We start from the raw sequence: 21,332 nt of genomic DNA, 5'->3' as shown, positions 1-21,332 counted from the left end.
GATGGAGACTTATGCCCTAGGTAAACTAGTACCTTGCTTATGATATATTGGTATGATTACTGCAAAGGAAAGACATAGCTTCAATTGGCCACAATATCAGAAAGCAAACAATTATCAGCATATCACTGAATACACTTGCAAGTGGGCACATCAAAAACATTTGGCTGGCCACTCTTTGAAGCGGGATAGTGACTCAAGGTTATAAGTCTATACCCACTTTCCTGGGAGAAAGCCATATTGAAATTGGTTTGACTTGCTTCTGAGTGGACCTGTGTAGTAGGATCAGTAGAGCTTTGATCTGATCCAGCAGGGACCTTCTGTTTTAAAGATGCATCATATTTAGTACTTCGTTATACATTTCAGGTTGGTATGAAGGTGAGCGATTGCGGGACGGAGAGAGAGGCTGGTTCCCAATGGAATGTGCCAAGGAGATCACTTGCCAAGCCACAATTGAGAAGAACATGGAAAGAATGGGACGCTTGCTGGGCCTAGAAACAAACGTATAGACCCTCACTGCCGTATCTGTTCTCTAGGGCTTGCACTAAGGAACATCTGGGGCTTCTTGGTCTCATCATTGTATAGTTGAAGCGTGTAAAAAAAAATAATACTTGCAGATAGGTGTCATCATTAGGAATGGAAGCAGCCATAAAAGCAATTGCATGCTGGTGGGGCTGTTCAGTACAAAGCAGTAGCAAGTCGAACTTTTTATTTCTTTTTTATAACCAATAGTCACTTTTAATTAAAACCCGATTTTACACTTATAAAGAGTTCCTAATAGAATTATGACTTCCTTGGATTATCACAGTGGACTAACAACTCTTGAATCAATTTGAATGTACCTCCTTTGTTTTACAGACCAGCTCTAGAACCTGCTCAATTTATCTTCCCTTTTACATTCATTGCTAGACCCTTTTGATTTCTGTATAATTTTCTCAGTCATCAAGGGAGGCCAATGTGCAAAAGCAGGCATTAGCTGGGGGTCCACATCTTGATTCAATCAGCTGGATATGTGCATCTTTTGATGTCCAGATAGAGCCATTGAGTAGAATCTACTGAGCATTACCTAGATCTAAAGCCTGTTGAAATAGGCGACGGGTGCAGCTAAATGTCCACTCTGTTGATTTCACTACAGTTCACAAGTCTGAGACTCCATCTTGCCATGTGATGCCCCAAATCTTCCTGATGCAGTGCACGTGGAAGGCGTTGAGGTGTCGCTCCTGGCAGGTATAAGTTGCCCATGTCTTGCTGCCATAAAGCATTGTGCTCAATACGCAAGCCTGGTAGACCTTCATCTTGGTACTGAGTGTCAGCATCACATCCTCCCATACCCTTCTGGAGAGGCGAGCCATAGTTCAGTCCAGCTCAGTGTTGATGGCTATGCTGGAACCCAGGTAGGCAAAAATGTCTACCACCTCAAGCGTGTGGTCACCAGTGATGATGCATGGAGTGCTGGTGACATCCTGTCCCAGGATATTGGTATTTGCCAGGTTGATGGTGAAGCTGAACAGCCTGCAGGTTTGGGCAAAACTTGGTAGAGCTTCTCCTGAGTGCACTGTCCAGTTTTGTCGTCACCTCTCGGATAAGGATTTGCCAGAGTTTTGTCTTGGTGTGTAGACGTGCCAGGTTGAATGGACTCCCATCACTTCTTGAATGGAAGTACACTCCATCTTCAGTCGAGCGGACGGCATAGGAGAGCAACAGGAAGAATATGCCAAAGAGTTGGAGCAAGAACACAACCCTGCTTCACACCACTCCTTATAGAGATGTCTGTACATATACAGCGCTCTGTCCTCCTTTGGACAAGCAAGAGGCAATATCAGAGTTCAGGGGAACATTCCAACCAGCCAGAAGCAGTCAAGGAGGGCATAAAGCAAGACCAGTGAGAAGTGTGGCTCGGGGAGAATTTGTAACTAGGAAGAGGCCTGAGGGTCAGAAAGAGCAGCCTGGAGTTTCTGGGCCTGAGATTCCCTGCCCTTTCAATAAACTAGACAAGTGTTGGGATTCTTACCAGGCAACAGACTCATGGGTAGGTGGTTTTGTTTTCACAATGCTAGCAACAAAGGGCTCTTCTGCAGTAACCCTCCCTTCAGAAAATGCATTGAGAAGGCAGGTCCTGCATTAAGTCCTTCTTACCTATTCATTGAATAAATGGGCTTTCTACTTTTAAAAAGCCTTCAAGTGCAGCTGGGGCTTAGTGCTACCCAAGCATGCATGCTGGATTTTAGTTTCAAAGCAGGTATTTCCTCTCCCCCCCCCCCCCCGCCTCCCATTTTTTTAATAACGCCTTGTTGAACCAACAGGTTACGTGACATTTTTGTACTATGCCTAACACCAGACAGGCAAATGCACAGCACGAGAGCATCTCACGTGTTAACTGGATTGAGCAGGAGGCACTGGAGAGTCAGTTCTCTATCTCTCGTAGCATTTTCTTAGGAACACATTTACAAAGCTAGAAATACTATTGACTTCCACATTACGTCCAAGGTAAGTGTTTAGACCAAAATTAGCATAGAGGAACAAGTTCAGTCCTCACTTGTGCTTTTGAAAACGTGTTCTAGCAGTTCCCTCCTGCCCAAAAAGCTGTTGAAGGGAGGCATTAGAAGATATTGTGTAACAAGGTTTGCCTGTGGACCTGGTATGGTTTGCCTTCCCTGGATTTAGCAGTTCTAAGTGCACTGTTATGAAATGGGTACTAGTCCACGTGGATGAAGCAAAAAATAGGAAGTGAAAGCAGTCAAGGAATTGATTTTAAAGTGGCTGGACACAAGGACCATGTTCTAAAGTGTTGCCCTAATTTAGAGCAACTCAGTTGCATTTTATTTAAGCAGTCTTGCTCCCATCATCACAGCTAGCTACCTATGATTGAGGCTACTGGACTGTAGCCATAGTATACTGTCTCCCCCTGTCTCTAGAGAGGGGAAAACGTTATGATTTCATTGCCTGCTGAATGTCTCATGATAAATCTCCACTTAGGAGTCTTGGCAGGAATTTCTTGTGAAACGAAGATGTAAATAAGAGTTAATTTGTAATTGCATTTGTAATTAATTTATAAATAGGAATTCATTTGCAATGCATTTCCTTTTTATGTAAATAAGCATGGCATTTTCTACATTTGTATTATAAGGAACTTTGTAATTTCTCACTTTACAGGAATCAAACAGTGGTAAAATCTTTTGACATTTTTTCAGATGGATGGAAAATAGTACTGTAATATTCATGACATAACCAGACAATGAATTCAAATAGTGTTTAAACCTGCACATTAGTTTCTACTGAATCATGTATTAGTTACAAGCGCTGGAGCCCCTGTTATAAAGGAAAGTGTTGTATCTAAGGGTAGAAAGGAAGCATGTACATTTTTTGAAAAGTTGTGGAAATGAAACGGCCTGTGGCTTTTGCGATTGCCTTTATTTTAAGCAATGCTGTGAGTGGGAACCTGTGTAGGGTTCTTTGCACTACTTTCAATACATTAATCACTTTGCATGCAAATAAATCTGCTTCTATGCCCATCCATAAGACTGCACTTCTTTTCCTTAGTAATGCAGAAATTATTACTAACACTTAGTTTCAGTTATGCACAAGCAGTATTCACACCTGAACTGCTCATTGCACAGGAGCTAAACTTTGTTCCCAAACGGACACAATGAGTGACTCGCTAAGCGCCATTCTGTACATTCTCTGGAAATACCTTTCAAGGTAACGGGCCAATGAAAGATGAATGAGACTACTTTGAATCTTGTAGAGACATTTAACAAGTCAAGGTAACCGCTAATTCTTTTATTGGGGAATGCTTTTATTGTCCCCACGCCCGGATTTGCTTTTTCTACGTATCTACCAAGTATTTGGATACAATGAATAATCTATACACTGACTGCAATTCAAAGTGGGTAAAGGTGAACCCAAGTCATTGAAATTTAAGTTTGGCTTTAATTCAGTTAAAGGCATGACTTGATTTTTTTGTTTGAAGACGGTGTTGTTGTTTCACACAGTTCATAAATCAATAAAGTATATGCACATCCAAAGCACCATAACCTGGAAAAGCCTGAAACACAACTTTGAAACTGCCAACATTGCTTAATTTTGTGCTAGCATCAATTCATTGTTACTAATTAATTTTCAGCCCCACATCATAGCTCAGTTGGTAGAGCATGATACTATCATGGGTTCAAGCCCCCCCCCATTGGGCAAGATTACTGCATTGCAGGGGGTTGGACTAGATGACCCTCTTTGTCCCTTCCATCGCTACAAATCTATGATGATCACTATTATTTGCATGTACAAGTGTACATGCAAATTTTGTTCATGGTGATGAGAGGTGAGCATATGCTATCTCCACATTCCAGGAGGAAAAGATGCCACTCTCACAATTCACTCACTGCTTTTTGAAAAAAGAAAAAAAAAGTTTGGGGTTCTGGATTCATTACTGCCAAGCCATAACTCTTGGCTGGTGTAACTTTCTTAGCAAGGGCACAAGTGACTTTTAACACAATAGAAGAGAATGGTTTTAAATTACACTAGGCCATACAGCTGCAGCACTGAACTGCTCTGGGACAGCGGCTGCTCTTCGTGTCCTTCCTGAACCATTGTAATGTAGTCAAGCTGGAATTTGAGTCTGGGCCCATGGCATGCTGAGCCCACACAAATCTAAAGATGCTTGGGGAAGGGGGAGATATTACATAATAGTCAAACTTTGTAGCCCCACTTAAATCAATGGATAATCTAATAATTTACTTAGCTGGATACCACCCATTATGTAAACTTTTAACAACTCTAAACAGGATTGGTCTTAGACAATATATGACATAGCTGCCTAGCCATGAAATGTTAGAAAAGCCATTCTGAATTCTACATTTCTCCTGACTTTTGAGTACACTCAGCTGCTTTTGACTCAAATAAGTGTGCTGTTACAACATACTCTTAACACTATTGGAAAGCAGTGTGTGGGTTTGTTTTTAAAAGGCTCTAATATTTCATTTTGTATAGTACTGCAATAACCACTATAATTATTTCCCACACTGCATATGAAACCCTTCCATTGCCCTCTAAAACAATCTCACTAAGGCATCAAAATACAAATAGAGGCAGCTAAATTGTTTTCATGCATCACTGTCAAAATGGTGTTTCGGGTTTTTTGGTGGAAAGACTAACCCTTCCCTGTCAACATTCACACATTGAGTCCTGGAGCGTTTATCTCGAAGATAAAATCACACAAGATACTGCCCAGAGGCAATCTTCTTTGATATTTCACATTCAACACTACTGCCAAGTTACTAACAGCTTAGTGTGATCATTCTGAAATGTTTGGGGTGTTTTTTTTCTATTTCATTGATCCAGCCCTACGTAAATATTTTACGACCTGTCTGTGGCTTCTGATGATTTTCTTTTAACAAAATACATTGGACAGCGAGCTTAAAAGAAAGACAGAAGATAATGGAAAATACTACACTAACTTAGGTACAGTCCTCCTCTTCTAACTTAGAATCACATGTATTTAAAAGCAGGAATACTCTTTAAAAGAAGCTATGCATTCTACTCTCCAGTAACACAACTGGACCATGAGAACACCTACAAAAACATTAGTAGAATGAATATTGCCAGTCATCCTTACTGCACTAGTCTTTGTGAAATGGGAAATATTTTGTAAGACATCCTGTGATACCTGTATTTGGCACCTGGTATAGTACAGAGCATGGGCAAATGAACAAAAGCCTTCTGTTGCTTTCTCAATTTAACCACTACCTTGAGTGATAGAGGGAAGTGACGTACAGATAACCTACTGGTGATGCCCTGGATATAGTAATATAATTACGCAGAGTAGATGATGTCATAGAACTGTAACAGCATTTTAGACATTGCATCTTAAGTATGTTTTCCTTTTCAGTTGCAACGCTCTGTATCCAAAAACAAATCAAGCAACCGTCAGTGCTTGGGTTGAAACTTACCTACCAGGAAAGCTGATACATGCGTTGGCTTCTACTTCAAGCCTTACCATAGTCATCTGGTTGGCCACTGGGAGAACAGGGTATTGGGTTTAGCTAGGCCTTTGATCTGTTCCAGCAGCGCTCTTACCTAATGCAAAGAAAAAGCCCATTCGTGCAACTCTTCTCCCGCCAGAGAGCACACACGGTTTCATCTCCATATAGAAACATCATGTAGCCTTGAGCAGTTGCATTACCACTTACGGACAGATAATATTTATTAAAGAAGTTCAAGCAACTGAGTGCAAGCGTTACTTGCCCACAGAAACTGGCTAGCTCATGTACCTAAGTTAATTAGTGGCACTTCAGCAGCCTGTGGGGGAAACTACCAGCGATTTACAGAGGTTTCCATACATGTCCCTTGGAGACAAATAGTCCATTTGGCTAATTAGAAGCCTGCACAAGCTTTTGCATAATTGGTCTGAAGAAAAGCCTCACACTGTACTTTCTGATTACTGGCTCATTTCTCTTTCATTAGCAAGATCTTAACAAAAAAGATTTAACTGCATTAGCTCTACTTAATGCCAATGTGTTCATTAATCAAGATACATCAATTTTATCAGAATTTTTAAATGGTAGAAAAATCAGTAATTGGGGTGGGGACAAGCCAGCAGTTCCAGAGGAGAAACACATATATACTATACAGAGAATAGTCCAAACTGGGTGAATGAACTGCAATGGGAGTTCTTAATCGCTCACTAAATGGATTTCTAAATTAGGGTGTTTAGTAAAATGGGGTTCCCAAGATTTTGCCATTGCTTTTAAGGAAAATCGATTTGACAATTTGATGTAATTAGTCTATTCAAATCAAAATAGTAGATTTTCTGTGGGGAATCAGAGATATACATATTCAGCAACAAAACCTGGTACACATCACCCCTGCAATCATTGGTTATATTTCTACAACTAAATTTAAAACTTCCATTGCAACCTATAGGAACATTTGGGGGTGGCAGTGAAGTGTTGTGACAACCATTTTTGTAACTGGTTTAGGAAAGGTCCTGTGAGCAAGCCACATACTGTCTGTGTGAGTTTTACGAAATGCTCTGCATTTGCTTATGTTTTCTATTCACTATTAATTTGAAATCTTCAACTAGAAGCTGCCAGTTCCAGATCTTGCAGAAGGTTCCTGCGATTTTAAACAGCAATGCGGCGCACGTAATAATAATGTGCATATGAAAATGACTAGCATATAGGCATTTAATAAAGACACGAGTTGATAAAATATTCCAAAAGAAACCCAAAAAATCTTTGCATCACTGAAACAGCTACTCAGTGTACAGTTCATGTACACTTAAGCTCCACTGGAATGAAAGAGCCTATTGCAAGCCCCCATCTCAAAACTACATTATTTGTCTAGGTTGGAGACTAAATCCTGCTCCCATTCCAAAGCTGATTGCTGGTATTTAGAGTATCTACCCAGGTCTCTAGGCATGTGCAGCTGTAGCTTCTGGATCATCAAATACCCTATGACCCATAGATGAATAGGAGTACATACGTTTAGAAAGATCTAAACATCAAGCATTTATGTAAAATGTGACAATGCTTTTGACACAGCAGCCCTCGTACATCTCTTTGGAGTGATGACTTTGGTTGTTTCACTCTCAGCAGCATGCCCTTAATAGTTACCCCAGAATGTAAATAAAAGGCTAATGGACAAAAAGGGGCTTCTAGCTACTAACGTGAATCACTTTTCTTAAAGTGACAATTCCAGTTAGCAGAAAAACAGTGTAAACACCAGAAGAATGTAAAAAAAATTAAATCAGTTTGTGTTCAGTTTCATCCATCTTTTTACCTGACAATGACAGTCCTCAAGAAGCAGCGTCATACATGCAGAATACAACTATGCAGCACTGGCAACTAGATAAACAGCTACTTTATACAATGAACGCCATACACAGCCGTTATGAACTAGCGATACTAAAAATGAAATTCCAAGATGCCCAAAGATAAACTGTCAACAATGAACTGGTAGAGCTGCCATCTCTTCAGCGGCCAAAAGGAACAGTGTTAACTATATTCTTCGCTCTGGAAACGGGGGGCAGAGTTTCTGGCAGTTTCATTCTCCTGTGTTGTGATTAAGTCTATAATGGCTGTCAGCAGTGCAGTGTCAGTTGATTTAGTATTGTTCCAGTCCACAGGGTGTGGGTTTTCTATTTTCTCTTGTAGAAGGTCATCCAATTCTTTTTTCAAATCCTGTGGATAAAAGGATGTTGGTTCAGAAAGAAACCCAAGAGCAGAAAGTTTCGAAAGTCATTCTATTTTTCTATAGTGTCAAAAACTTAATACATACTTGGAAATGAAATGTATTATTCTCTTTCATTATTCTGCATTTTGCTAAGAATGTGTGTCAAACCTCTTGGAAATTTAACTAGCTCTTTTCTGCCCAGTTAAATGTAACTTACTTTAGGTACAGCTTTATCTGTTTCGAGTTATTCAAGAACTGTACTTTATAAAGCACTTTGAAACAAAGTAAGTTTCTCATAAGGATAAAAAAAGAATTGCCTAAGGAGTCAATGGGTGGTATCCAACTTATACGCAGAGGAAGCCCACTGAAATTAATGGAAGATAGTTAGCATTGTCCCTTAATTTCAATGCATCTACTTTAATAATGAATTTGGATACAACCCAATGTCTTTAAAAGAATCCCATTTTCAAGCTGAAATAATAGTTGAAGTTGTGGTTTAGTTAAACTGCATATTTTCACATCTTGTTCAAATTTACAACTTCACTCTTGATAGCACTTTTTAACAGTAACAATAAAAACAGCTGATATAGGCCAAGAAAAGACTAATGTGAAAAAAATGAAGCAAAACACAATAAAAAGGCAATTATTTTTGAACATCAATCAGGTAAGTTCAGTCTTAATTTAACATAAGGTGGTTGATATTTGATAAATAAGTGAAATGTTTTAGTTTTTTAAGATCCTATTGTACTTCTTCCCCAACCCCTTTCAGACAAAAGCTATCCATCTGGCATTAAAATCTGGTGCTTGATTGTACTTCATCTATCTCAAGGCACAGGTGGGGAATTGAATGAACAGGGCTGTACACTGCTTATCTAAACATTGATTCTCTCTGATTACTCCACTTTAAGTGCCTTTTTCTGGAAACAGATCTGGTGGAGCAGGAAAATATCACATAGAAATAAACGCAGTATCTCCCTGTTGGTTGATTAATTCATCCCCCCCCCCGCACCCCAGGAAGGAAGGAGAGAGCATTTCACGTGAAATCCTAAAATGACAGTTCTCTCCAAAATGAAATGCCTGAAAAGGACTGATGCCTGAAAAGATCTTTCAAGTTTATACTTTATAGGGAATTACAACACAGCAATCTAAGCAGATGTTAACATTTAGAAAAAAAGAAAGAAATGTTTTCGTAACACCATACTATATAAGCTGTTCCAGGAGTGTGGCAGTTGTTTGTGTAGAAGAAAATCTCAAAATGAAATGGGCAGCCCACTCACCTTCACGAGCTGTGCTATTCTTGCTGGAGACTGAAAAACAATCCACTCATCCACAGCAATTGTATCCTGATCTTTGTCCTTCTGAATAGAAATATCTCCCCCAAAGAACAAAAGGCAGTATGGAGAGACTTCTGTGCAGTCGTACAGGTATATCTGTAACAAGGAATGCATTCAGCACATATAAACTATGTTACCACGTTCAAAATAGGGCACGGGAATGTACCAGTGCATACTGAAAATGGGATCTCAAGTTACTTGGTTTTAAACTTGTGTGTAGTTCCTATGAAGTGAAATATTAATAATGTGGCAAACACTGGAAAACACTTTAGGTTCACGGTATTCCGAAGCCAAGACAATTATTATTTTAATTGTGAAAGGTTTCACTCCCATAGTTAGCTGCATTACATACACACAAGTGCTGAGCAAAGATTTGCTGCTCTTATTTGACTAGAAACAAGAGTAGTCATAAGGCATAGCTAAAATATGTGATATCCCTAGGCCTGTTAAAAAACACCAAACACTACACCCTTTTGCATTCCATGGGCTGTGCTTCTCAATATGCTCTCCTCCCTTCTGGAATGACAGTCGTAAGATCACAAGAAGCATGGAGGACATGAGAATCTGAAGAATTCCACTGTGAGCAGCAGGCATCAGGAGGGAGAAGGGAGGGCACAGAACAGGAATGAAGCATTAAAAGCTACCGATATTGCCATCTCTCAACCAGGAGTTGTCATTTTGAGGCCCCTTGTAAAGTGCAGTGATAACTGCAGTGAGTGGAGCTGCGTACAGACCAGACTAGTTAAGCTAACTAAGACTGTAATTGCTTCAACAGAACAGACTGTGGAGAGACTTAAAATACACCCACATTTATCCTTAAAACAATACAAAATAAATTTTCACTTACACTGCTTGTCCTCATCTTCAAATGGTAAACAAGCCAGTTGTAATGGAATTCTGTCTCTTCAACATTGACAGACTTGGGATGAATGTAAACCGTTCCATCTGTTTTAGTGGAAACTTTAACCCTTAAGACACAGACAAATCACTTATAATTCAGCTACAAAGGAATAACATGCACATACGTTTAAAGATTTAAGATAACTGCCCTTCAAAAAGAGACTTGTAATGTGCCATTAGGGCTATCAGCAATTCCTAAATTAGATATTGCTGCAATATATTTAGGCAAGAACTGAAAGGAAAAACAGGAAGGATTTTAAGCATCTATACTTTAAAAAGTTCCACTTCAAAATCAGACTACAGTATCAGATTACTTTAAAGATTTGTGTTATATTAATTAGAGAATAATAAGTTATCAGTTGAACTTCATTGCAATTTGTGTGCTCTATTCCCTTTTTCATTCTGAGCAAGAAGATATTGCTTGCATAAAGGATAATCCCAGTGATGGGGAAAGGAAAATTATACTGTCCTGTCTATGATACTATCCTCATTTCAATTTCTCTTTTGAAACCCAACACATTTTCAAAACAAGAGGAAAATAAGTGTTTGATATACGGAAAGCCATTTTCTATCATCATTATTCGTGACCTATCCAGTCCAGGGCTTAGCATCAAAGCAAAATATAATCAATTTATTTTTGCTAGCCATCTACCAAATAAAACATAGATTGTGGAGACGGGATCAAGAGAACTCTGCTTATTCAGTCTTAAATTTTTATTTGTGGCTCCACCTAGTGGCAAAACTATGCTATTACATTTTGCTCAATTCAAATAGGAACGAGCAATCTGCATACTGGTTATTGTGCTAAGCATGCCTTACAGAAAGGACTACTATTTCAGACACAACGGACTCTTCTAGCCAAAAGAGCAGTGTAAAAAATTAATAAATAAATTTGTGGTTCTCACTTGGGATGATCTCCACAAAATTTCTGTTCATCTGGAGCTGCAGGATCCCAAAATTAACCCAAGTATCACCTGCCCAATCTGTTGTCTCACCTGAGTGTGTGGAGGGGGAGGAGGGGGGGAAATAATCACATGCTCCCCCAGAACTCAAGTATTCCTAGACTACATAGTTAGCAACACGAGGAAAAATATATTCCAGCCTTCTTCCAAGTACGTAGAAACCCTTGTTTAATATATTCACACACTACATTCTTGGTAAAAGAGCATGGAGAAGAAAAAGCCTTACATTTTTCTCTTTTTGCTGAAGTTTGCTCGGATCTTTGCAACCTTTGGATATAAGCCAGCACAAATAACAGCTTTGAGTAGCTTCTCATTGTCTAGAAAAGAAAACAGCCAAGTGAATCAACAATTCACAAAGGGAGAATTGAAAGCGTATCTGGTGTACTGCTCCTCTTCAGAATTTACCTGAGTTCGTGTTGGATTTGGGATCTCTGGGGCTTCTACTATTCACAAACCCAGCTGCAAGGAGATGTTCAGCAAACTGCCCTTTCATGTTACGCAGCATCTAGAGAACAGCATGAATCGATCAATTTGTTCTTACAGATAATGTCAAACTAAATCTGTTTCAAAAGTGTACGTTTTCTCGCTAGAGACAAACAACTATTACCTGCAGAGTATTTGAAGAAAGAAAATACTCCCAGCAATAATCCTTTTCACACCTGAAGCCACGTCGCTGGGCCTCTTCCCAACCCTGAAAGCACAATTATTATTATTAATTATTATTATTATTATTATTATTATTATTATTATTATTATTTAGTATAGGTCCTTTTAAAGGAAAACTGGAGCTGAACTGAATCTGATTTTTATATCTTCCTGATTTGAATGCCAGATGGAATAAGAAAGCATTTTATAGAGTAGTAAAGAAGTTAAATATGAAGTGTCACAATAAGAGTGACCTAATAAAATAATATGGAGTGCATTCATTCCTTTCACAGAGCTGTATTAAGTGAACACATCCAGATTAGAACTAATTCAGCAGCTAAAAGGAAACTACCATTCATATCACTTCCTTATTCCACTATGCGTAAAGGGAAAAGATCTAGAACGGCAATAATTAATCCTGGTCTCCAAAACAAGAGGAAGAAACACTTCATGAACTGCAAGTTGGAGGAGATACAGGATTAAAATTAGACCCATATATTAAAATTGTTTAGAGCCAATCATAGCAGAAAACAATGAAACTTGGAATAAAAAGCTAACCTACTAGTAATACCCTCCTAGTGGTGCATCAGTTAAACTGCTAGCACATTTGCAAAGCTAAGCAGGGTCCAGAATTCTAGTTACAGGGTCCAGAATGGCTTCAAATTGGATGGGGGGGGGAGTGTTGAGATTCCTGAATTGCAGGAGGTTGCACTTAGATGACGCTCCATTATTCTATAATCTCCATACTAAATGCATACTTGGGTTTAATACTAGTTTGTCACCACTACTGGTAAATCAAGTATGGACCGTGAAGATTTCATCTCTGTGCAATGTGAGCTGTTCATGCTAATATTTGAATCCTCTTTATATTATTTATTTAATAAACGATGTTCCCCCTGTGAATCCACCACCTGTCAACCAGAACAGTGCTTCCCAAACTTCACCCCGTCGTGGACAAGTTGAAAATTGCTGAGGGTCTTGGCAGACCATTTAACGACTTCTCTGCCTGTTGCAACAATTGTAATTCCATAGAATTCAAATTGTAATGCAATAGTATACAATATATTAATAAAAGCAGCAATGAAAATGACTATTCCATGCAACGGATGTGCTGTCTCACATCTTCAAACAAATACCCAGGAATGCCAGGGAACCACCATGAAACTTGCAGACCACTGTTGGTCAATGGATCACATATCTACCTTGAAAGCATTCACAATGGTGAGGTGATCACTTTTAGAACTCTTTGACAGTTCCTTTCTTCTTGCGTCTGCTACTTTTTCTTTACCCTTAAGAGAAAAACACACAAAGTTGGACTAATCTGTGTATTAAAAAGAAGAAAGAAAGAAAGACTCAGGAGATATAACCAAGAAAAACTAAGTGCAATTTGCTGTAAGACTAAAACATAGCACATTGCAAGGGGGGGGGGGGAATCTTTCTGAAATTAAAGGCTTCATCTTCAAAGAAGAACAAAAACTTAAATTTAAACAAAAATTACTTTTAACGCTCTCTATAAACACTTTACCAAGGGAATGACAAAAGGGTCCTTGAAGCTGAGGCTGGCAGCAATAGTGAGAACAGGATCTAAGCAACAGAATAAAGCTCCAAAGAGAATCATTTTTCCTATGTGTGGCTCCACTGGTAATCGCGCCAAATGAACTCCAAGGGGAGTCAATTCTTCTTGCCTATCCAAGGCATTCTGTTAAAGGGATGACACAAAAAAGGAAGAACATAAACAATGAAAAAGAGTATCAGCATTTGGTTGAAATCCTTGCTAAAGAAGCCTAAATTCTGTCCCTTAAGTTTTAAGGTACGGTGAAACTTACTTTCACATTTATTTAGAATAGCACCACCTGCTTTCATAATTACAATTTTCAGCAATAAGGTTGGGACAGCAGAGAAGAGTAGCAAATGTTCTGGAATAAACATGGTTGAGTAAAACTGTGAGCAATAATCATGAAGACAACTCAGGTAGGTATCCAGGGTGAAGGTGCTGAAACCCCATCCACGGTTAGAATCTCCCTAAGTCTTTAGACTCATTGCCTCAGTTTTCTATCGCTCAGCAAAATGCTTGCTTTAAAAGTACCCAGATGCCATGTACTACTCCAAATTAATGAACGTACACACAAATTAGCAGATCATCAAGACACAAAATTCTGAGCACCAGAATTTATTGTTCCAACAGAGTTTTAGGAATTGACTGCTTTTAATTAAAGGGCTGGTGCCGTGATGTTTTTGATGTAATTATTAGTATGTTTTAAACAGATATTATGTATGTATATAGCTTTAATTACATTTGAATGATTGATTTTTTTCTGTTTTAGCAGTTTTTCTTTTTATCTGTAAGTTGCCTTGAGTCCCATCAGGGAAGAAGGCAGGGAAGAAGAAGAAGAAGAAAAAGAGGTGATTTTTACTGTTGTTCTCAAAGCTTATTTGAATTTTAATAAAATACCAACTGAACAACTGCAGCAAAATGAGCATGAACTGCCCATTGTGCTTTAACCGGTGTAAAAATTCATTGTCTTATTCCATTTCAATGTACTGATTTTTGTAGTTACATCCATCATTAGAAAAATTACAAAAACAGTCCTTTCCAAGTCAAAACTAGATATTATTTGATTTGGGTGAAGTTCAATTTTAAATTGCACTAAGATTTAAACTACACTTCTTAGTACAAAAAGAAGTTTATTAAATTAAGACTTCAAGTGTTTGATGTTTTCCTTGCCTTAGATACTAAAATCATGTATAAAGCTTAGACAATATCAACAGTAAACATTTGTAATTGCTGTTTTCTGAATGATTTCTAAGAACCATGAATGAACATTCTCAAGCCTGAACAAGTTGTGAACTGCCCTGAGTTCTACAAATGAAGGGTGCTATACAAAATTTGTTACATAAAATAAAATATCAGTACAGGAAATAAACAAAAAATTACCAGCTGCATGAGATTTTTAATGGATAACAACACAGCATCACGTGATGGTGGATCCATCAATTTGCTCAGAAAATGGGCAATTCCTCCAAGCTTTAAGATCTGAAAGAAAACAAAGTTCATCCTATCAATACTACTTGAACGAACTCCAAATCTTTATGCTTGATGCAAAATCCTTTACCGGAAAGGCTACCCTAACAGGGTATATATTATATATATATATTACCTTGATTTGCAAACAAAGTTCTTCCAAAGGTGTCCTCAGGATTTCTGGCAACTGATAATCGTCTAACAAACTGGCACGCAGACCATTGTACAAGTGGTAGCAGTTACCAGGCTGGACTCTGCAGGAAGTTAAAATATTTTGACACTGTAGTAACATTGATGTGTTATAAGTAAAAGCGGCTTAGCAGTATACCTTTTATGCAAAACTTGCAATGAAAGAATGAGAAGCTCAGTGTACCATCAAGAAGCAATTATAAAGAGAAGCAATAATCTAGGACAGGGGTGGGGAACCCCAGGCACAGACACAAAATGAGACCCTCCAGACCTCTTAATATGGCCCTCAAGACTTTCCCCAAGCCACACCTCTCATCAGCACTACTCTGCCCCTTGAGTGCTTTTGCCTGGCTGGAATGCGTCCCTTTAAGAGTTCTGTGCCTAGATAGAGGGAGAGGTGTGTGCGTGCGTGCGTGCGCGCACACACACACACACACACAAATACGTGTATGCATAAACCTCTGGCTCCTGCATAGTTGAAATGTAGCCTGCTGTTCGAAGGTAAGAGTCATGGTTGTTGCTCCACCCTTTTTTGCTCTAGCCAATATTGCCACTGGCATAAAACCCTGGAAGGGAACACATCCCTTGAGCTAAAGAATGTTTATTCTGAGCCATATCTGATCAAGGACAGCAGCCTGGTGCAACAAAATGAAGAAAATGTTACCAAACCAACACCAGCTTCTTTTTATATATGGCACAGGGGATAATAAATGCAAATATGGTGCTGGCAGGGATGATATATCTCCCTGCCAGTCTGACGTATGTCAACAGAAAACTAAGGACCACAATGCACTCCCCTTTAATCAGTATGAGACAATAACCTTATAGGATGGGATTGCACCAAATCTGCAATGCAGTGAAAGGTAACGCCTGATTGGTCTCACAAAGGATAGAATGGCAACTGTTGAGTGAAGCAACTTTGTGCAGCTAAACAGCTATGCACCTATTACACATTTTTCTGTATTCACGAATGCTCTTGAATACCAGAGTTCTAGGCAAATTCATTTCCAAGTGATTATGTGGGAAGATATTAAGTACTTCCACAGTTAGTGGGAGTAATTTTCAGGTAGCAATACTGTGGAGGAAAACTCTTCAAGGATAGTGATGCTGAACTTTCTTTTTCTTTATGTACTGTCTGGTAAGTAGATAATATCTAGAGAAATGAACTGAGTAAAAAATGCTAAGAGAGTAATCTACAGGACATGATTTATTTGTACTACATGTACATTAAAGGTAAAGGTACCCCTGAACGTTAGGTCCAGTCGCAGACGACTCTGGGGTTGTGGCGCTCATCTCGCTCTATAGGCTGAGGGAGCCAGCGTTTGTCCGCAGACAGCTTCCAGGTCATGTGGCCAGCATGACTAAGCCACTTCTGGCGAACCAGAGCAGCGCACAGAAACGCCGTTTACCTTCCCACCAGAGCGGTACCTATTTACCTACTTGCACTTTGATGTGCTTTCGAACTGCTAGGTGGGCAGGAGTTGGGACCAAACAATGTGAGCTCACCCCGTCACAGGGATTCGAACCGCCGACCTTCTGATCAGCAAGCCCTAGGTTCTGTGGTTTAGACCACAACACCACCCGCGTCCCTCTACATGTACATTAACTCACTACCAAGAGCTCAAGAGCTCAACCTCCGCTCGCATAGCATCTCCACATAGGGAGCAAGAATATCAGGCTACAAGACCTATACGTATCAACTAGGCATATGTGCTGTGCCTATAGTCCTATGTCTTAAGGCTTTATTTGAAGGAGTTCAACAAATACAAACAATGCAAATGTCAAGATAGTGAAGAATTTTTTTCTATATGGTATTTTTAGACTGTAATAGAGAGGTTGTGCTGCTGAACTACTTTAACTTCTAAAACTAAGTTTAAATCCCTGAAGAACAGTTGTGCTGGACTATGGAAGTAAAAAAAGAACCCTAAGAAATTCATGTAACTGCTTAAAGGCTAACAGAAGTATTCTGGTATAAGGTTTTGCAGGTTAGAGCCTCCTTTATCAAAGGTTTGATGATACAAGAGGACGCTCCAATCTATTCATGCTCCAATCTAAAATGCATTGGGCTCCACCATACCACTTTGGGTATTCAGTTTATAAAAATTAAATATCAAAGGAGCAAAAAATAAAACAAAAAACTAAGCCAGCAAATGAAGTCACTAAAGGAAAAGCTTCAGATTAATCAATAAAGTCAGCAAAGTGAGGGGGAAAGTTAATGTCTTTAAAGTAAACTTTAAATAATAAATTTATTATTATTAAATATTTGAAAATGTTCATTATTGTAATAGCCAAGGTTTCCCTGCTTCTGTCCATTCTGTTACCATAGATTACTCTTACCTTCCTGCTCTACCTTTCCTCTGCTTAGCGTTTGCTTTGCTAACCCACTCTGCAGCCATCGTGCTAATGTTGTTCTGTGTATCAAAGTTAGTTTCCTTTATCTTTCCTCCATCTATAACGTATACCACATCGTCTATGGTGATGCTGCAGAAATGGGAAGCAGGAAGAAATGGTTAGCTTTTGTACATCAAATAGAGACAATCTGCATTGATTACGTCAATCTGTAGAAGAAATTGCCCCTTACGAAACACACAAATTGTCCTGCAATCAATCGTAATGAACAGAGACTACCACTTGCTACAGTTTTGCTATTTCTTACATAATAAGCACAGATCCACCAAGGAGTGAAGTCTGCAAGAAAACCAAAAAGCTAAAAATGCTCAGACTGAAGCAAGACAAACTGAACATGTCAGAAGCTAAAACTGTTGGCAGACATGCTTATGTTATTATTATTATTATTATTTTACAGATTCATAAACCACTTCACAGCCACAAACTACTGCAGTAGTGTGCAAAAAGATAAAGGAGGTAAAATACACAAAAAATAACACTAACAATAAACCAATTTTTACATTGATACAATTAATAACCCATAAGATGACCGGGTCATACTTAAGGGAAAGTTTTTACATCTAATCATCAAGACAGCAGGCACCTGTCTAACTTCAGTTTTAGTACCAGCTACAGAAAACAACATTAAGCATACTAATCTGGAAATAAGTTCTATTTTTAAGCAAGCGTGTTTTGGGGTGGAGCCTTAGGATAATCGGCTGTAAGCATGCTTAATGGAAACTGTTAGCCCTTGGGGTTTTCCAACAAGCAATCCAGTCTAGGCAGCACTCCTATCTAATTCCCAAACTGTCAGTGTAATGGATATTGAGGAGGGAAGAGTCTGGGTTATAACTTCTTTTGCCTAGCTTCATGTGCACTGTTTTAGGGATGAGGGTCAGTTTCGACACCTGACTTATTCCACAGGCCATCAGATATTGCTGAATGCTGAAGCCAATTTATAAAAGCCGAAAAGGAACTGTTGATCATATTGTAAACAGTTTTTCTTAATGAATGCAGCTCCCCCTGCAGCTCCAAGTCAGGAAATGCCAAAGTTTCAAGGCAGGGCTTTGCTGTTGCTCCTCTCCTCTTGAGGCTCAGTCCGCTTCCTGTCTAAACTCTAAGCACATCTTCTCATGATCTCTTGCTCTGCACTGAGCCATTTTTTTCTAATTTTGCCTTCCCTCCACTTTCCATACCTGCTTGTATTTTCTGTTATTCTTCCTCTCCAAAAAGGAAAATGCAAAAACATTGTTTACCTCAGCCTTTATTCCCCCACTTTTTATTGGGCTCCAGGAGGACTGAAAACTGTTTCCCTTTCAAAGGAAAAAAGGCGGCATTGCAGGCATTGTGCTTAAAAGTGCCAGCATTCAAAAAGAAACTCAACAGATTAATTGGGCAGCACTCAAGAGATCTCTGATATCCATGAGAGAATGTGTTGCTTTCCCTTGTACAGTATATGCATTCTACATTAAATTTCCACATTAAACTATCTGATGAATCCAAAGTGGAAAAGCAGCTTCACTGTACATATTTTAAATTTATTTTATTGCTTGTTCCACCACATAAAGGAATTAAACATTTTAATTTACACTTTTGATGAAAATACTCCTTTTGCCCAACAAGTTAATTTCAAGCATTGCTAGAAGCATAAACAAAGATTTACCTAGTCTCAGCGATGTTGGTAGCAATTACAATTTTACGGACTCCAGGGGGGGTCCTTTTAAAAACCTGAAGAAAAACAAAATCAGAAAGAGAAAAAGTGTTTGTTCCAGAAATTTCTTTCTCATCCTAATATTTGTTTACTTAATTTAATTTCTTTCAGTCAAGACATGCACATGCATACACTCATCACTAAATTTAAACACCAGAGCAACTACGCATTAATGGATAGTTGAAACATTTTATTAAGGTATTATTACAACAGCAATCCAAGAAGAAAACAGTTATTTGGAATAAAGGATATGATCTCTAGAAAAGCAGGTGGATTGAAGCGTCCCATGTTTTAACAGGCATGGCACAGCCCAGTTGAGACATTGTGTTCTATATCATAGGGAGTGGCTGGGTAAACCCAGCCAGATGGGTGGGGTATAAATAAATTATTATTATTATTATTATTATTATTATTATTATTATTATTATTATTATTATTATTATGACACATGAGCCCACACTCTGGTCCCAATTTCCAAGGACATGGAGATTCCACAATATGAAAAACTGATTCCTTCCTTGCTGCTTAGTAAGACTGAAATCAGTTTTTTAATGTTACTTAAAATAATAAATACGATTGGGCAACAAATAAACATATGCACTTGAATTCAGAGAAACAACAGGGGGAAGTGGGGAGGATGGAATATGACCTCCTTGCCTCCCTCATCTTAGCGCTAGTCACCCCAAATACCTCACTAAAGGGTTGTGAGAGCCTAAATAAGGTGGGCTATGGGGTGGGGGCTGAAAATCAGAGGCATATTTGTTGCCAGAAGTTATCTTCTACCCAGTACTTCCACCAGCATTTCTCTGGATCCAACCAAGTAAATTATGTGAAGGCACAGCTGTTGAAGTCATTCTACTTTAGTTTAAAAAACTGAAAGCAGATTTAGAATACTCTATACCAAAATAACGACCACTGCTAATTATAAAACTTACCTGGGTCTGGTTAACAGTAGGCATCAACGAATGCAGAGGTATAATAACAAACCTATCTGAAAAATAAAATTGGCATTATGGTACTACTCTAAGTAAAATTCAGTTTAAAAGAAAAACTAAAAATCTAAAAAAATTTAAGAATATAAATGAGGTACAGTTATTATATCTTCAAGAAGCCACAGATTCTCATTACAAATAATATTTTTGAAAACACTAGTTAATTTATTCATTTTATTTTGCCAATAACAAAGAAAATTCATAACCTTTCTATATTTTGCCTTAAATATTGCCTTGTAGAATTAAACTGAAAAAGTATTTGAGGTCAGCAGCTTGTTAGGTAAAATTAAAATTAAACCTTTGAGTATTTTAAATTTATTCACCCAAATAAACTTATCTGCTCTCAAAGCAAATACAAAGCTCAACATCCTTGAAAGATTTGTTCCACAGCGGGTTATGTTTGTGCGATGTCATCATGCAAAACCACATTAAGGATGGAGACTGCTATCCTTGACATTTTTGCGAAATGGTTGCCATCAATTTTATTATAATTAATTTTTATAATCAAATGTTTTTAGAATGTTGCATTATTTGATTGTTGTTAGCCGCCCTGAGCCCAGCTTCGGCTGGGGAGGGCGGGATATAAATAAAATTTATTATTATTATTATTATTATTATTACTAAACAGTAACCAATTTATTCGCAGGCATGGCCAAACTTGGCCCTCCAGCTATTTTGGGACTACAACTCCCATCTTCCCAGCTAAGAGGACTAATGTCCCTAAACAGCTGGAGGGCCAAGTTTGGCCATGCCTGAGTTAGGGGGATTTACCAGCCAACACTGTAACTGACCAGATGCTATCACTTACTGGTCCCCTGCAGCGGCTGTTGGGATGCCAGTTCAACCATTGCATTGCATTCAAATGCATTTTTAAGAAAGACAGTGGGAATTATGGTTCTGGCAGTCATGCAAAGGAGAAAGATGCAGGGCAACAGGAAGGGGGCAGAGGCTCAGAATGGCAGCTAGAGAAGTTCAAGTAGGCTTAGGGACAGAGAACCCTGCCCTCCAAGTGTTACTGAAGCA

The 21,332-nt window shown here is 38.7% G+C and overlaps 2 protein-coding genes across 6 annotated transcripts in view; one reads left to right on the top strand and one right to left on the bottom strand.

Moving 5' to 3' along the window:
- The window catches only part of ARHGEF26 (Rho guanine nucleotide exchange factor 26), a 72,153-nt gene extending 64,413 nt beyond the window's left edge, over positions 1–7,740 (top strand). For all 5 annotated transcript variants that reach the window (XM_083613224.1, XM_083613226.1, XM_083613225.1 and 2 more), the window contains one exon: positions 364–7,740. In XM_083613224.1, the coding sequence (XP_083469350.1) occupies positions 364–506 (143 nt within the window). In that variant the 3' untranslated portion in view covers positions 507–7,740. The remainder of the gene's footprint in view (positions 1–363) is intronic.
- Positions 7,478–21,332, bottom strand: part of DHX36 (DEAH-box helicase 36) — a 25,358-nt gene continuing 11,503 nt past the window's right edge. Inside the window, exons 13-25 of the mRNA XM_083613171.1 lie at positions 20,253–20,308; positions 19,270–19,334; positions 17,556–17,699; positions 15,166–15,283; positions 14,943–15,041; positions 13,533–13,706; positions 13,210–13,296; positions 11,970–12,053; positions 11,768–11,867; positions 11,589–11,679; positions 10,348–10,468; positions 9,444–9,596; positions 7,478–8,174 (exon numbers count right to left, since the gene is read on the bottom strand). Coding sequence (XP_083469297.1) covers positions 7,989–8,174; positions 9,444–9,596; positions 10,348–10,468; positions 11,589–11,679; positions 11,768–11,867; positions 11,970–12,053; positions 13,210–13,296; positions 13,533–13,706; positions 14,943–15,041; positions 15,166–15,283; positions 17,556–17,699; positions 19,270–19,334; positions 20,253–20,308 — 1,478 coding nt within the window. The 3' untranslated portion in view covers positions 7,478–7,988. The remainder of the gene's footprint in view (positions 8,175–9,443; positions 9,597–10,347; positions 10,469–11,588; positions 11,680–11,767; positions 11,868–11,969; positions 12,054–13,209; positions 13,297–13,532; positions 13,707–14,942; positions 15,042–15,165; positions 15,284–17,555; positions 17,700–19,269; positions 19,335–20,252; positions 20,309–21,332) is intronic.

Source organism: Podarcis filfolensis (genome assembly GCF_964270895.1).
Source record: "Podarcis filfolensis genome assembly, chromosome: 5".
Classification (NCBI taxonomy): domain Eukaryota; kingdom Metazoa; phylum Chordata; class Lepidosauria; order Squamata; family Lacertidae; genus Podarcis; species Podarcis filfolensis.
This window is presented reverse-complemented; position numbering and strand designations above follow the sequence as displayed.